The following is an 18,595-nucleotide window of genomic DNA, read 5'->3' as shown; positions in this document are numbered from 1 at the left end:
TCGCGTTTCTGATTGGCCTGTTTCGATGAACTGATTTTCATGAGTTTCAAAGACAAATTTTAGGAAATTGAAATTGAATTATTACGCTTCCCTGTTAGATGATAGATAATGTTAAAACGATTAAGAGGTCCGAAAGAATAGCAATGACAGACAGACAGAAAGAAAAGCAAAAATATTCGCTGAATCGACGAAATGCAAAATGCTCTAATTCAAAATCTTAGTGAAAGCAAATATTGGATACTAACAATTCTGGTAAATATAGCTAGCCACAAATATTCGTCACGGTGTCGAGGTTCTATGCAAGAGCCTGTTATTAGTTGTGCCAGGTAGGCTTGGTTTTGTTTAAGTTCTCTCTTCCCTAAGTATGAGCCTCCTACGATTTAACCCCTAGACCATAGAATGAGCATTTCTACTAAGTCACCAACCTGATATGACAATTTTTTAAAAATGAATAACATATGTCCATTCTGAAAGGGTTTTTAATCGCAAATGGCAAGCTATAATAGAGAAAACATTTCAAAAATGTTATTGTTTGACGTCCAAAATGCTTCGTTTCTCAAAGTGAACATCAAGAACGCAAATTGTGACAAAAGTGAACTAATTGTGTGTTAAAATATAGAACTTCTAGACGTGAGGGTTTATAGTATGCAAGAAACTAAGATGATGTAAACATGTGCTAGAACAGATAAACACTGTGCAAGAACAAATAGTACCAACGTAGATATGATTTTTGGTAATGTCAATCTCAAAAGCACGTTATCTGAATTCATCAAAAGCAACCTTCCGTTTCCATACTCCATCTACTTTTTTGGAGATTCCTCTTTTTGTTGCTGCCCAAATCGCCTGGCCGGAGTCATCTATTATCCAAGAGCTTTCTGGCAACTCTGGTAACAAATCAACACTGGCTGCTTTCAGAGCTTTTCTTATTTGCTGTTGATCCTTTACTTGTGTCCATTCGGAATCTTCTACCTGATCAAAGACGCGGTAAGGGTAATAAGAAATGGCATATGATTTTCCAAATCTGCTCAATCCATAGACAGTTTTCTTTTCAACATCAACACCCATCAGTGAGGAAATGTAAGGCAGCTGTCGCCAAAATTCATTCTGCTTCTCTGTGAAAAAGCAAGTGGCAGAGTCTCTTGTCGTGTGTGTTTTATTTTGATAACAGAAAAAGAATTGCTGATTTACTTCGTCATAAATCATGCTGAATGCTGGAGACGGCAACCTCACTGACTTCACCCTGATATCTCTACTCTGGTTAATTTTGCATTTGAATGGCACATTCCTCTCTAAAGTCGAGTTCGCAGTTCCATTGAATTTTGCCAAGTTGTTCTTATACGCAAAATCAATGATGATATCTTCATTGCAGTTTTCTCCTCTTGATAAAGTCTTTGGGTATTTTGCCTGGAGTGTTATCGAGAATTCCTGCCTGTTTAGCAGCCACATTGTATCAGTTTGAATCAAAATAAACCCAGGCGTGGTTGTGTTTCTGGACGGGGGTAGACTGAAGCGACTTGTGTTGACGAATGCCAGTGATTTCAACTGAAGAAATTTGGTATTGAAATAAATCATGAGAGTTACACCATAAGCATTTGAGTTGCTTTTTCCAATCAAATGGGAAATTGAGAGGTTTAGGTAAAGATAGCTGTTTTCAACCAAATTATCCAAATTGAACGTTGTTAAATTAAACTGAAGATTGCTCGAATCTGTCTTGGATCTTTTGATTTGATACGTTGTTGAATAAGCCAGGATTCCAGCCTCAGTTTCTGTGGTTATAGTTAGAAAGGTATTGCCCATTGGATGTGCAGCGTCTACAACCTTGAAACCAAAGCATAGAGTTACAATTCATAAAAGAAATTTGTAAGACGGCTCAAGAAGTGATATTTTGTTATCAAATAGAACAAATATCTGATGCTAATTAATGTTTTTTCTGAATCATCTTCAGCCGCTGAGCAAAATTTTTTTGTTGCTATTTATCAATTTTCTTTGATCTTTCTCTTTAAAGGCAAAATCTTCTGTTTGCTTTTATTTCTCTCTTGCTGAGCAAGTTCCCATTTTTCTTCAATACTTTTCTTTATGATCGATTTAATTATCTCGACAGTTCACCGTACTATTTCGAGTAAGCGCTCTTTTAATCCCCAATTCGAATAAACTTTCCTTCTTTATCAAAAAGCAGCTATATTGAAATAGCGAAAAATATATAAGCGATTAATAGTGTAATTGCGAAACGACGCAGAAGGAAATCTTATATGTTTTGAAACCGGGAACTTCATGATTTGCAGAGAGCTCCTTCGATAAGTAATACACCGCTGACGTTTAGAGTAGCCGTGACGAAAAAGGGTTGTAGATATAAGAAATATCCGTTTTCTATTAGTCAGGTTTTCATATATCGTAATTCATCGGCGATGATCTATGCAGCTTCCTGATGGTCTATGACAGTCTGCGATGGTTTATGACATATGAAAACCGGGTCATCGGGAACCATCGGCGATTATCCCCAATCATCGCAAAAGTCAAAATAATTTGACTTTCCCGACGCTTCCCGACAAACAATAGTAAAGAGAACAATGGATCAGGAATGTTCTCTAATAAAATGTTCATTTGAACTGAAGGGAGGGTAACTGTTTCGCGGAAAAACTGGAATGTTTTCGATAGTACAGAGAACATCAAAGGGGCTATAATTCCTACTTTGATTCCTAGTCTTAAGTTTGAGTTTCGTCATTTTTTCAAGGTGAATCAGGGTGAATCTTCAAGCTATGTCATGATCATTACATAATACACTAAACAGGCATTTTCCCAAGAAAATTCATACCCGGATTTGCCACTATTTTTTTAGCTTCATCGTAACAATGGCTTCTTCTAGAGCAATATTTTTCTGACGGGTGCGAGGGGAAAGTTTCTTAGTTTGTTGTAATGAATTTTCATTTGCAAGTATTTCCCGAAATTATCAATGTGTTTATCATAGATCGATGATAGTATCAAAAGTTGACTATTGGCCTTTATCAGCAGCCATATTCCCAAACTTTCATCAAAATTATAGTTTTGGCGCTTCAATATTGTTTATAGCATCGGGGATCGCCCCGACCATCGGGGATGGTCCCCGACCATCAGGAATGCTGTGCATCGGGGGATCATCGCCGACGGGTTACGATATATGAAAAGCAGGCTTAATGGCGCGTGGATTATCGAAATCTAATCTATCCTTTTGCCAATGTTTGAGAGGTACGAACAAGATGGTGTCTTACTTTAACGAGGGGAATCTACAGCTTTCTCAGATTCATTTTTATAAGGTTTTGACCAGCTACAAATTCAGGTCATTGCTGCTGCAGTAACATTTGACTGTCACAAATTGCCTGAAAACAATAAAGTCTTTGAAAGTCACTCTCCTTTCTTTCGCCTACTGGCCACATCGCGAGAGCCACTAGTTGTTAGGTCTTCATATAGATAAAACACAGAATTAAATATTTCAATAGATGTGTGTATTTTTATTTTTTAAATGGTAAGCTTTTTGGCATATAAGATGAGGTCATCTTGAACTCAACATATGATTGCATATCAATTTCATATTCTAGAGGGATTTTTGATAAGACAGAAGCTTTTTGAGCACTAAAAGGAGTTTGAAACGGCACGGTTCGGAGAAAGGATGAAGCAAGAACGCATTTTGGCGGAAATAAAGAGAGTTAAGACAGGCACTCTTCAAAATATAAACGACAGATAATGGTCGAAAGTAAGCTAAAAATTCTTATCCATTTGTTGATCGGAAGTAATGTGATAGGAAGAAAGACACATTTGATTTGTTGTTTGTTTTTGACCAATCAGCGACCGCTAATCTCTCACCTAGTTGAAGTGTCCAAGAGAGAAAAAAACGCTTTCTGTTTACACAAGTCGAGATCTTTTGTTTGATGTAGACAGATTACAAAACTCCTAACTGAAAAGATGACGTTGCCTGTCAAATGACTTGATATTATCGTCGCTTTACATTTTTCCACACTCTGGGCGTGTAAAATGAAATTCCTCAAAATGTACAAATTTTGACTGATATAGCTATATGATCACATGCTCTTTCCCAATCAAACCATTGTAATTTGTTGTTTTTGAATAAAAGATAGGCAATTTGCATTACCATCTACCAATCTACCTACAAGAACTTTGAAAGGTTTATCATACAAGTAAGGGCCACTTATAATTTTAACCCTTAGGAGCATGATGGAAGTCACCATTCAGGACGTGTGAAAAATGCACGGTCAGCAAAAAGTTTGATCATCGAAGTTTTCAAATCTGATAATAGCGTCGGAAAGAGCTTGAAAACTGAGTGAACTATTGTAAAATAATACATCAATTTGATTTAACCCACAACCAAAAAGTCATCTCTGTTGAAACTTAATGTTTGCAAGCAACCAGCCTCTCTTAAATTTGATGACATCTTTTGATACCAGCATGAAGTTTGGTACATATTTCCTAAGACGATGCTTTTGCAATCATCGAGCGGTTGCTTCAGTGACGTTTTGTAAAAAGAAAACATGCTCAGTTCAATCAAGAAACGCTGACGGTATATTAACAAATATTATCAGCTCCGCAACAATTTGATTGAGATGTACGAACATGATAAAAAAGCTGCAAATGGAAGGCCTGAATAAAATATGGAGAGTTATAATGATTTCTTCTATCCTTTTTGAAAGAAAGAGAAAATTGTGAAAAACTAGATGATCTGAAGAAAGAATGTAAAACCACGAGAAGAGTTAACTGGGCGGTTCTATTACCGATATACTGCATAGGTAGCAGCATCTTTTGCTAGAAAATCATTCTTTAAAAAATTTAACAAAGCCTACCTTTCCGACAAAGTCGACTTCAAATGCATAGTAAATATCTCCCTTTAAACCAAACTGAATCAGAGCTTCATTATCAATCTTTCTAGTCCAGTCGGTCAGCAGGTTTATCTCACCATTGTCCATTATGACAGTTCCATTATCAACTGTTGTCGATGCATTTATCCTGCGAAAGTGAAACTGATCATTGCTTGTCGCAAGGCTAGAGAAATCTGGGGCCGTAGAAATATGAACTGACATGTTTTTCGTTATGGTACCGAAGAGAGATATTTTACCTGTGAATATGTCATTCACAAACATGCTAGACGATGGCGAAAGTTCTACACTTACAAAACCCTTTGATATGGAACATCCAAATAACTCCATTCTCAAACAGGTCGAGTAATCAGAAGCTTTTGCTGTTGGAACAACTCTAATGAACCTCATTTGTATGTTTTGAATCCAGTTAACCTTTGTTTCAAATTGGTCAGTATGTTCCCCTTGTAGACCGTCCAATTCCACAGCGGAGCTTAAACCTCTATTGTAAAACTCCCAATTTATTCCGTCATTACTGTACTCTATTTTAAATTTAGAAATTCCATTTCTGCCGTTTAAACCACTACCTTGAATAGCAACAGCACTTAATATTTTTCTGGTTCCGAAATCCACCTGTAAGTATTCCGACACCGGTACATAAGTACCTGAACACCATCCCGGTTTAGAAGAATGCAATCTAGCAATATGAGGCATGTGGTCGATGTCATTACTCCAACTTGTCCTTGCATAAAACCTAGAATCCGGTATTTTTCTGGTTCGCACTCCAAGTTCATTTGAACAATCAGCAATTCCATCCCGTACATGAAAAGTCTTGATGCTGACTTCAATAATTGAAGCTCCTGACCCCCCAATCTTGTTAACAGATTTCTCCCAATCTTTTCTCACCTGTCCTGTATAGCCAACATATGCCAGAGACATATTGACATTTGGAACAGGGGCAGTTGCAAATGTTGCAGAAACACCAATCTTTTGTAGCGCAAGAGCTAGACCACTATTCATGTTAACTGCATCCTTTGCTGACATGAACAGGATCTTCCCTGAAGGAAGGTTATTTAGAAACGTTGCTAAATTGTCTTGATGTACTGTGCTGCCGACGACATCGTAATTCATCCTATGCTCAAATAGGCCACTTCTGAAATCAAAGAGAACGATATCTATCCCACGCATGTTTAGACTGTGTTGACGGCCATTGACTAGCACGTGACTTTTGCAATGAGCACAATCAGTATCTAACGGGATGTCCTTACAGGATTCAGATATGATCTTGACTTTAAGTAAATCTGAAAAATAGTTAAATTATGTTTAGTATATATGAAATTAGATAAAATATGTCAAACTGGCTCTTTTATTTGGAATTAATTTCTTACTCAGAGAAAAACATCAACATTAATTAAGATAAAATGATCCCTCATCAGAAGACGTTGCCACATCCCTCATCAAATCAGGTTTTGAGGCTACACACCATAATCACAGGAAGCAGCGTCGGGCCGTTCTCAAAACTTTATCGAAGAACTGGAGAAGAAGTTCGAGGGGAAAATCCGTCTTCAAAACTTTATCGGCAAAGAAACAGACGAAATACTGCAACAATTAGGGTCAGTCGACAACTCGAGATCTACAACAAACGGATAAACGAATTTCAGGATTTAAAATAAGCGTGCAAGAGTTGAAATTGGAGAAAGGGGATGGCCCCGTTCACGTTGGTATGTGGAGCATCAAAAATACGGAAGAAATTTTGAGCCTATTTTCGCACAACTAAAAGGAAAATTAGACTTTGCTTCAACTGTATGTGATCCAGTCACAAAATCATAGAACGTAGGATGAAAAGTGGATGCCAAATCTGTGATGGCAAACACCATAAATCAATATGTGACAGGAAGGCTGAACAATCTCTTTTAGCCACAGGGGGAAAAGGAGTTAAATCCAATTGTTGTCGACAACGTAAACGGAGTAAAATGCAGAGCCTTGTTAGATACAGGTGTCGAAAGTTCGTATATCTCAGCCACATTGGTGAACCTGTTGGGTATAAAGCCAGTGTTGAAACAAACTAGGCAAATAGATAGGATGCTGAGTACAGCACACAAGCGCATAGAGATCTACAATGTGGAAGTTAACAGCATTAAGGATGATTTCAAATTGGAGATTGACGTAAGTAAGTAGGTCGAGAGGTGCTTTAAGCTATAAAGAATCCAAGATACGAAGATGTTCTTAGAAGGTATCAACACTTGCAAGGAGTGAGAATGGATGATATAGATCTAAAGCCAGAGCTTCCAGTTCACCTAAACGTGGGAGCCTCAGAGTTTGCAAAGATCAAAACAAATGCTAAGGTAAAAATTGGTAAACCAGGAGATCTTGTAGGAGAGCAAACCAGATTAGGATAGACACTGATGTCTCCAGGAGTCGATACAGGGTAAAGTCAGATTTTTTTCTCTAGAGGCACTCTTGGAGACTATGAGCATCTTTGTAGTCTGGATTTGTTAGTCCTTGAGGATCGTAACAAACAAGAGGAGGATCTTTCAGTTTACGGTGCGTTCAAGTGCGTTCTAAGAACAGTTAAGACAAGATCTACAAGGGTGCTATGAGCCTGCGCTCTCAAGGAAAGCAAAATGCCGAGAACTGCAAAATAACAAGACAGGAAGTATCGCAAGAATGAATTAGGTCATAAATTAGAAAGGGAACCAGAGCTGTTTATAAAGTACAATCAGATAATCAGAGACCAGGAGGCACATGGGATCATTGAAAAAGGAGAGAACGAACCAAGTGGAAAGTTCTTTTTATTTGCCTTACAAACCTGTAGTGAAGGAAGCTGCAGAAAGTATTAAAGCAAGGGTGGTGTATGATGCCTCTGCAAAAGCCAACAATTATGCAGCTTCATCAAACGAATGTTTAGAAACTGGACCGCTGCTGCAGAATCTTATATGGAACAGAGTGAAACCAGTCTCATTAGCAGGAGACATGAAAAACAGGCGTTTCTACCGATTAGAATAAAGGAGGAAGACCGAGATCTTTTGCGGTTTGACAAAGAAGAGAGGAAAGAGGGACATGCCGGTTTGCGCGCATACTTTTCGGTCTAAATCATTCTCCATTCCTGTTTGGGGCTACAATTAAGGGACATCTGAAAAATAAAAATAAGAGTTTTCTTATGGAGTGAACGAAGGAAGACACAGCATCTATGTTAAAGGGCCTCTCCAGCCAAAAAATAAAAAAAATTTTATTGACTAAAAAGTTAGCAATTGGTGCGTGTATTATGGCAAAGTCATTTTTTGCAAAACTCCAATTAGTTTAGAAGTTATAAGGCTTTAAAGTTGCACCTTTCCGAGAAAAAAACGACAAAAGCCGAATCAGTTTTGTGACATTCTGACGTCACAATGTGCGGCTCTCGTTCGTCGTGAATTTCGTATATCTTCCACCGAATCGTGAAGGAGTCATGGTCACGCGTTGATAACGGCATCTAAATCTACAGCAGGAGCTTTTTAGGATCGAAAAATATTAAATGTTTACAATCATTCTAAGTTTGCGGGTTGGAATGTGTCCATGCTGTGTCACGACTTTGTTTTGATCACATGTGTAGGCCCACAAAACTACGGCTTCCTGTTCCAGCTCTTCCCTCGCGTATAAATAATCAAAATTGACACTTCAGTTGTTCTCCAGAAACGATGAACAACTAAAGGCTTCAGAATTGATATCTGAAATGCTCAAACTCAAAGCCGGTGGAACAGAACGGAGAGTACCATCACTTGCAGTGTTCAATTTGCGAATCGCTGTCGTTCGATTCGGTTTGAGGCGAGACTATCGAAATATACTTTGACATCAAAATTTCGTCACAGTGTCACCAAACCGAAAACTTTTTGTCGGTTAATTCAATTCAATTATCGAAATGCAAGAGCTTATATCTCACAAACTGTAAAAAATATCGAAAAACAAATGACGAATTCGTGATCAGCAGGTTCAACTCCTTTAGATTGGCCAATAAAATTCTAGTGCAAAATTTGGCTGGAGAGGCCCTTTAATGACATAATTTTATCTGCAGAAACTGGAAACGACAGTAATCAAGATTTTCGATGTAGCCGGCTTTAAATTACACAAATGACATTCGAAAATACCAGAACTGGAAAGTAATAATACAGAGAATTCAAAGCAGAGTTTTGCAAAACAATAGTTACGGTTGAAGACAGACGAAAACAAAGCTTCTAGGTCTATCTTGGAACAAGGTAGATGATACAATTGGATTGACCTTTCCGGAAGAACAGATCACAGTTATATCTAAGAAGAGACTGCTAAAAAGTCTTGCCTCAATATACGATCCTCTGGGAATAATCTCGCAAGTAATTCCAGGGGGTAAGATCATATAAGGAGATGTTTGTGAAGCAAAGCTGCCATGGCATGAGGAGCTACCAAGAGAATTATCGGAAAATTTGAACAAAAGGACAAGAACGCTACCAGAGAAAGTAGAGATCCTCAGAAGTATATCAAAATATGAAGAAAAAATGGAAACATCGATCTACATGCTTTTGGTGACTCAAGTGGAATTGGCACAGCAGGTTTCAGGTTAAGGTTTACAATCAACCCCAAGCAGGGATGTTACCGAAAGACCGCACTGAAGGATCAAGACCGTTCAAAATCGTTGGGGTGGATTTTGCAGGCCCCTAAACTTACAAAATTAAAGTAAAGACGGAAGGAAAAATCATATTTTGCACTGTGCGCATGCAGTTTAATTAGAGCTATATACATAACTGTTCTTACAGACCTGACAACTTTATGATTTGCTTGAAAGAATTCATTGCAAGAAGAGGGCATCCTAGCAAGATTTATCCTGACAATGCGAAAACATTCATAGATACTTCAAGAAAGATAAAGAAGATAATGATAGTTGAAGAAGTTCACCACATATTGATAATCGTGTTGTTTCGAGTGGCGCTTTAAGTATATATTCCACTCTTCTCTATTTTATCATGCAAAATTCATTCTCTGGCCAATTATAAAACGCATGTGTACTCCACTCCCGTGAACTTTGCTCCCATCAGAGAACTTTCACCCTCGTAAACTTTGGGAGGGGGGGGGGGGGGGTTCACCACTTCCTTTTGACGATGTTCATTTTCTGGAGCACAGAGTGAATAGATTATTCCTCCACATGGCAAAAGATGTCACGGCAAGTAACTAGAAAATAATTTTCTCAACTTTGAGAGAAGAAATGGGTAGAAAAAAGAATAAGAGACTATTCGAACAAAATAGAAACTCATGGCGGTGACTGTGTTGGAATCGAAAAGGGTCAAGCTATGGCATCTTTGCTTTGGCGAGTTTCAGAACTCTACAAAACCCGACCCAACCAGTAGCCGTGTTGCCAGGTAGGCCTCAAGATAAATCATGTTGAAACCATTTTTTTCAGTAATGATAGCCACAATACCATTGAGCCTAGTGGTGTAGTGCTACCAAAATAACAAGAGGGGCTCCTGTACAAAATTTTGCAAAAAGAATAGCAAAAGTAGAAATTCGCCAATTTTCGGCATTAACAAGGGGGTCTAACCCCCCTAAGCTCCCTAGCATAACATCCCTGAGTCAGGCCCAAAGCATGTCCTTCCACATAAAATGGTTCTGTTCACATTCGAATGGGTTTGGTAATTTCTAGCCTAAAACTGAGGTTTATTTATAAAGAAGGTCTTTGCGAATAAGCGATCTTAAATTTATAATCGGCAAATAATATACAACCTTTAATCAAGATAAAACGAAAGAACTATAATAGTATTTATCTTGGTTTACTTAATTGGAGTAATACCAAATTTGCTGGAAGTTCAGAGCTCCCAGTAAAGCATAGTAAAAGTAGTGGCGTATAATGCTGAAAACTAATTAGGCTTAATCACAAACAAAAAGAATTCAACATGGCTACATTATAAGGTTGTATTGTGCATCATTCACATGATATCAACAGATCAAAGAAGCCCATTGTACAGAAACAACGTTGTTGTGCACAAGACAATGCACGAGTGTTAACAGATTATGATAGAGCACATATAGCCAAGATAATGGTAGAGCACCAGAGAGCTATGTAGCCAGAGAGCTATGATGAATTTACATCTATCTATTTTGATATATAACAAATGGTTTACCTTTATCGTCAAAGAAGGAGAATCTCGCGCGGTCTTCATCAGTACATCCATTGCTATGTAGGATAAGCAAATTTCCATTGGCAGGATATAAAGCTCCATTCAAAGGATGTATACAATTAGTTGGTCCATGCTCAAGTAGAGAGAACTGGTTGAGTTTGTAAATTGTTTCTGGAGATTGACAGTCGTCAGTCAGTCGTATATATGAACTTGAGAAAATAACACATTTGCCGGTTTCAACGTGCCTCAAATGGTAATTATTCATATACTCAAAGCGATCGCATGCAAATGGATTCATCAGTTTGATCAAGTTCTCTGCAGAGTTATAAACCCAACATAGTCCACCAAAGTGCCGGATGATATAGTAGGCTTTCTTTCTGAAGTAGAATTTGTTGGTGTTTCCATCGCAGCCTGACTTCAGGACAATTGCAGTATTATTTGCAGGATCAGCATCTCTATTTTCTGGATGCAAACATTTGTTAGAGAGAAGATGTCGAATCACTCGATTGCTTTCATCGTATTGAAACAAACTGTTTGTACCACTGCATTGGCTTGACAAGGACAAGAAGCTTCCATCGCTTGTGGCATTGATATTGATGCATTTCTTTGTTGGTATATGGATGAGTCTTGCTCCTCCCTGCCATTGGAACTTTTCTCGGCAAAGTCGACCGTAAACCAGGACCTGACGGACCTCATCGTACTCTAAGCACTTTCCATCAAAATGGCGAATGTAATAGGTCTTTGACACTCCAAAGTTTGTGCCTACAACAAGCTTTTTTTGTGCGAAAATAAAGAACACAAGGAATAAGAAAAAACGTTCCATATCCACGGTCACTCTTTGATTAAGATACGAACAATGTGCATTGCAGCTTTATAGTTGTGTCATGACATATTGAAGCACCCCTTTTAAATGTTTCTATTCGCTTGTAAAGCAAATAAAAGACAGGTGGTTTATTTAGCCCATACTGTATTACATAGACCTTAATCGATACATTAAAACCAATACAATGTTGATACCCTAGCAACGTCAACTGTGCCTGTTCTGTATGTTTATGAAAAACTCATAAGGTGTCATTGTATTCAAGCCTTTTTTTTAAACGAAGGCACTCTTTCATTTGATGCTAGGACGTATTAACCTTAGCTTTCATAATGTTAACAACAAGGTTTTGTAGCCATAACAAAGTCACATCATTGCAAGATGTAGTAGATTTTGGTGTGATTTTAGGTTTGATAATTTATAGTTGCTCAACCAGTTCTCAACAGAAAAACATGTGGCTTGAAATTAGGAAAGCAAATCTAAGACAATCATATCCGCTTTTAAAGAATAATGTTTTCGCAGGACCTTGCTTTGTCAAAAAAACTTTATAAATTTCATCAATTTCTTATTTCTTACAAACTTTGGACGTATTCTAGATAGCAAACATGACCTGTGCAAAGTTCATTGGCTTCTGCAGCAAATGGCAATTTCATATTGTATATCAATCAATTGCTGTCGACATCAGTCATACCTTTAGGTTTTTTTTATGATCACTTCTGCTAAACAATTAACAATGAATATTTTGATTCTGCTACGCAAAGAGCAATCTAAATTTATTCAAATTCCGAATGTTGATTGTGCTGAAATGCAAATAGGCAGTCTCCCCTGTCCTTAGGCAAAAAAAAGCTAAAAGTAAGGCCCGTATAATTGCTTTTGTAAAAAATTATAAAATCATTTTGATAGTTTGATTCTAGTATTATATGAATCATAAGGTATGCAACTTATTTCGGTAATTATGGCAATTATCAAATACAATCTTGGTACTTATTTTCAGAAGAAAAACATTTACCTAGTTAAAAACCTTCTTTGAGCTGTGTTTGACTTATAATTAAAAATACAGTAGATGATGAGGTTTGTTCACAGGCGGAATAAGTTTCTATCATTGTCATGGTTTAAAGTAATCAAGTAAATTGTGAGATTGAAAAATATTTATAAAAAACGATATTCTATGCGAATGTTTTGAGTTTGCTGGGAATATGCTTTTTTGACAAAGGGATATCAATTAAAGATCGCCAGTTCAGAGTAAGTATATTTTCATATTTATCTTTGTCGATGCCTCATTTTCTCTCTTAAAGTTGATTAAAAATTCATCTTTATAAGGTTTTTTTTAATATAATCTCAGGAAAAGGCTACAAAGAAATATTAGTCCCAGAGAATCAAATTAAGTCCTATAGAAACGAGCTGTTTCTATGCTTTATTGAATGAACTCAGCTTACACCTAGCAATATTCCTGTGATAGTAATCTCGTAGATGACTTCATGTTATCAAACGACACTGCAACCAAACGAATTGTCATTCTCTTAATGCTCCTTTTGTGAAAAGTTACTTTTGTGGCATAAGAACATGAAAAATCCTGATAAGCAAGTCAAAAAAGGATAGTATACTAATAGTAAATCGCTGAAATTTACAATCTTCAATGGTGTTTTATACATAGGCCATGAAAATTTATCTGCAACAGGAGTTTCGAAACAGGAATATTTGCACAGGTCGTGTCAACAGATTTCCATGTTGTTGAATCATAACAGATTTTTTTTCAAAATGATTCTTAAAATGGTTCAAATAACTGATTGCTTCCATTTATACATAATAAAATGTTAATTCAATTCAATTTCTTTTTTAATAAGTTTTTAAAATGACATATTAAAATTCTGATCTCTATGTCGTTTTCTTTCTTGCAGAAAACCACAACCAGCTCACATGAACTTGGTCATCGCTTGAAAAGAATAAGTTTATCAACAGAATATTGATGTAGTCTTTATTAACCACCCACAGTCAATGGATATCCTTTTGAATTACATGAATATGTAAGATTCATTTGGTTGAGCAACTGGTTGATTAATCATAAATTTTGAACGGCTATTGAATTTTATCTAGGCAACAGTAACCATAAAATGTCTGCAATTAATGATGTTTTGTTACTTCTGAAGCCTAAAATGCTTCAACTTTTGCAGCAAAATAGAATGATTTGAATAGCAAATAGAATGTTCTATGACTGTAGCATACAGAAGATTCAAACCACTTCTATCAACAGGTGACATTTTCTCATTCAACGAATATTGAAAGAAAATCAAGATGTCGCATTATTCATGTGTCAGAGTGTCAGACGAAAAGCTTTAGTTTACTAAATGTTTGCTTTTTTCAAAGCCATTTTTAAGTTTTGTACCACCAAAAGATTGTTAATTGATTAGCAGAAAGCCATTCTGAGGTGCTCTTAAATTCAGTATTTTCAATAGTTTTTAAGCTATGCCAGTTTTTATGAGAGAACAAATTCTAGTATCATTAGCGAAAAGATGAAACTTCAGAATTTCTGAGGAAGTTGGCATTTCATTTATAAATAATAGAAAAAATAGGGGACCTAAGACGCTTTCTTGCGGAACTACATGGGTTATACGAGGTGACTTAGATAGGACCCAATAAAGGTAGAAGTTTTGTGTTCGATCAAAGAGATTAGACTTAAACCAATCTTTAAGCAGTACCTCTAATTCCATGATGAGAAAGCTTTGATATTAATATTTCATGGTCAACTGTGTCAAACACTTTAGCAAGATCTAAAAACATACAAAAAGAAATTTATTTCTTTTCAATGGCATTAGTTTGATGGTTACATAGGTTAAGTATTGCTTGGGTTGTAGATTTATTTTTTTGGAAGCCAAACTGATGGAAATATAATATTTCATGTTTTTCTAAGAATTGGACAAGTCGGGTATGCATGAAATATTCAAAAATCTTTTTTAAAAATGGTTAACAGGGATATTGGACGATAATTAGAAACGTCTAATTTTGAGTTTGCTTTGTAAATTAGAATAACCTAATATCTTAAAGTAGAGAATGATATTGCCTTTTACTTAAAGACTCGTTTATTAAGTCAGATAGAACACTTGATAAAGAATCACTTATGTATTTCACCATTGTAACTGGAATGTCATATGGAACTTGTGATTTAAACTCTTTGAGTAGCATAATTTAACTTTACCAGGCTAAACAGGTGAAAAGAAATTTCTGAGATTTCATTTTTTAATAAAGCCTTATAGTCAGTCCTAGCTAGCTAGGTTAGGAGCTATACTTTTGTAAAAAAGTTATTAGCTATTTATTTATCGTCTGAAAAAAGCTTACCCTCAAAATCCAGTTTTATCCTTTGATGAGACTTACGATTATTTTTTATTCATAATTTTTTTAATTCCTTTCTAGATTAGCTTTGAGTCATTTTTGAAGCTATTAAAGTATGAAGTGTAATGATTTTGTCTACTTAGTTAAATTACACGATTAAGTGTATTTTTTGTATTTTTCATGACGTAGAAACCAAAACTGGTCTTTTCTTTCGATAAACTTTTTTTGGAGTGAGGTTTTTGTAGCTATTGATTTTAGAATGCCATTAGATTTGCGTTGCTGTTTCCTAAAGCGTTTCGATTTTTTTTAATGGAGCATGCTTGTTTAACAGGGTAAGAAAGTTGTTGTGAAATTTTTCGCATTTTGAGTCTAATGTTTCATCAACAGAAAAAGAAATTATCTGTTTGGAATAATTTATGTATGTTTCCTTATTAAAATTGAGTTAATCTCTAAACATCGAGTTTTCTTTAATTTTAGTTCTATTATCAACCTCAAATAAAGTGAAGATTGGAAAAAATGATCAGATAATTTATCTATCGAATCATCACTATCTGTTACTGTGTCTAAAGAGTTTATGAAAGTATTATCAAACAGTCTTTTGGTGGTACGAAACTTGAAAATGGTTTTGAAAAAAGCAAACATTTGAGTAAAATAAAGCTTTTTGTTTGACACTCTTCAAGGTTCAAAACGTTAGAACATCAGAACAAACGTCAGATTTATGTTCTGACGTTTTAAAGTGCATATGACACGAAAATTTTTATTCGCTTAAATCATCAAAGAAACATCGCTGGTAATGATGGTGAACTTAGTTTTTTCATTTGCGACTTACTTTCCCCAAAAAACGGGGTTTTCCGACACCCACTCGAGCTAAAATGTGTCACAAGAAAAACGCGGTCGAACCTGTGGTCACGTGACCCCTGTGACGTAAAGTGGTTGTGTATCCGTTGAATAGAACAAGGCTTCTGTATGGTTTCACCATGTGCGGGCACTACTGTTGTCGCCCTAAAGATTTTTTTCCTCCATAATTGTAATAAGTTTTATTTAGATTACTCAAGCAATGCCATCAAAGGTCGGAAAGTAATTTAGAAAAATTTTTTGGTTCATTATAAAATTGATAAAAATTGAAATAAAGTGTTGTGCATGACTTTATGGAACGAATACCCCCTTGAGGAAGATACCGTTGTGCTTGACTACCATCCTGGAAAACCTGCCCCAACAGAAGTTCGCCGCTTGGCATTACTTATTAAAAGTGCAGCGTAAAGATATCGAGCCATCATCTTTTTCAAGATCACCTTTTTTACACCGAAAATACCAAAACATTTTTCGACGTGATGCTCTACCCTCAGTCCGCAAACCAAAACAAGACAAAGAACGAAGCAAGAATGAAAAAAGCATGGTGAGTAATAAGTTTCCTATTGTTTTTTTATAACTGCCTAGCAACGTTCTATTGTGTAACAGCTGAGATACGTTATTGGTAATGACTCGACAACACCGGGGGCACTCGCTTTATGGAAAAAAGGGACTCCTTGTCTCTCTGTGTGGAGTCCATATCACCGTTTTTAATACATAAAAATAAACCATTTAAACAAATGTAAACTACTTCAATATTTTATACAAAAGCGAAAAAGGTTTTGGAAACTAAAAAAGCAGGGGGTTGGCAACTCAAGAAATATTTAAGAAGCAGGGAAATGATATTCTATGGGATAAAGATTCAAAATGCAAGTGAGAATCGATTAACAATAAACAGAAGTCACCAAGTAACAAAGCATGATATAAAAACTTTCAATTAAATCACGGACTCAGTCGTTTCTGTAAAACAGAAATGGTGGTCTTTGACCTGGTCAGCCTCAAAAAATTAATCTTGGATCATGTTTGTTGTTAAATGTAAACATTGAAATTTGTGTTCCTTGTTCTTCACAGGCAAGCAGCGTTAACGGAAGCTCTGCACAGATGGAGTTGCTTTGGCATCAACAAGGTTTTGAATCTCTCAGAAGTTCTGGAATTGAAGTATCTACGTTTGTCTCTGACAGACACCAAGACTGTATGCCATTGCACAGAGATACCTATTGAACAAAAACATTGTATGACTTAATATAATGGTTGATTTGAGTTTCTCTTACATACTTTAGAATCGGCAGGATCACAACATTACATATATATATTATATGTATATGGTATACTCTTTTCTGCCAGATTTAATGAAAATAAAATATTAAATTTACTAATTCTAAGAATTGAAGGTGCCAAACAGAATTTGTATTTCTGGACAGTATAACTTATACAGTATAACAACTAGACAGTATTTGTATAACTTATTCTTCATTCGCCCATACAACGCAATAGGCCAGGTCGCTATGATCAGGGAATGGTGGCCTAAAAACAGCAGAGATGTACAGGGAATACTGAATTTATAACACTAAAAAACCCAATGACAACTTATTTCACTCACCATTGACTCAAAGTAATAATTCCTCGCCATCGATCACGCTGTTGGGATTTTTGTATTCCATCTTCGTCCTCTGCCCGGTCATGAAAGCTTCGAGCCATGCCAGCTATGCCTGGTTCCGCGTCTGAATTATCCGCAGAAAAAAGATTGGTTCGTTCTTGCAAGGCAAAAATAGCCCATCAGCATCAAAAGCTATTCCCCTTCACTTTCGTCAAAAGCTGACGCCCTCGAGCTTTAATATTTGCCGTGAGGCATGTTCATAGACTCTCAAGTAAAACTCCGCCGTATAACTTCTTGTTAGTTAGCAATCTAAATTTTCGCTAACACAACCACTTTACGTCACTTCCTGTCAAACTCGACCCAATCCCTTATGACAGAATTTGAAGCAAAAATCGACCTTGAAACAGCTGTAATTACGAAAGTGTTTGTTTTTCGAAAATTTTATGGTGATTTTCGTGATCAGCATACTCGATTACGTGATGGGGGCGAATAAAAATTTTCGTGTCATATGCACTTTAAACTCCGAACATTGTCAGACAAAAAGCTTTATTTTACTCAATTGTTTGCTTTTTCAAAGCCATTTTTAAAATATTATCAATTAGGCTAGGAGAAGGATTATCAACAATTCTAGTTGGCTTAAAACTAGAGGTTTAAGAAAGTTTGAGAGCATCAAATTAAGGAAGGAATCAGTATTGACCGAACTGTCAACTTTAAGAAGGTTAATAAAAAAGTCACCTCAAATTTAATATTGCCTTATTTTCTTTACTTATGTTAGATAAAGTAGATTTTAAGTTATCGAAAAATGATGATAGGTTTTCAAGTATCATTGCATTCCACACCTTTAAATATATATGTTTTGCTTGGATTTAGAATCTTTAATCGGATGGGCTTCAAATTCAAAGTCAGAATTTTCATGAGATTTGTTAATATCATCCTTTAAAGAATAGGAAAGATGGTTAGCGATGAAAACATCACACCCATATTTCATATTTCTACCAGTTTGCCCAGAAATATTATGAAATCCTTCTAGTTTGATTTGATTTAT

At 36.1% G+C, this 18,595-nt stretch overlaps 1 protein-coding gene across 1 annotated transcript; it reads right to left on the bottom strand.

Annotated features, from left to right (window-relative positions):
* Positions 1–184: 184 nt before the first annotated feature.
* On the bottom strand, positions 185–12,960 carry LOC148959036 (uncharacterized). Its single transcript, XM_089111401.1, has 3 exons — positions 10,964–12,960; positions 4,830–6,142; positions 185–1,818 (listed from the first exon to the last, which is right to left on the bottom strand). The coding sequence occupies exons 1-3, from the start codon at positions 11,781–11,783 to the stop codon at positions 757–759; spliced, it is 3,195 nt and encodes a 1,064-aa protein (XP_088967527.1). The 5' UTR covers positions 11,784–12,960; the 3' UTR covers positions 185–756.
* Between the last annotated feature and the right edge of the window lie 5,635 nt (positions 12,961–18,595).

This window comes from Rhopilema esculentum, chromosome 11 (genome assembly GCF_057945365.1).
Source record: "Rhopilema esculentum isolate cy_ngs chromosome 11, ASM5794536v1, whole genome shotgun sequence".
Classification (NCBI taxonomy): Eukaryota; Metazoa; Cnidaria; class Scyphozoa; order Rhizostomeae; family Rhizostomatidae; genus Rhopilema; species Rhopilema esculentum.
Note: the sequence above shows the minus strand (reverse complement) of the source record. Positions and strands in the feature narration are given on the sequence as shown.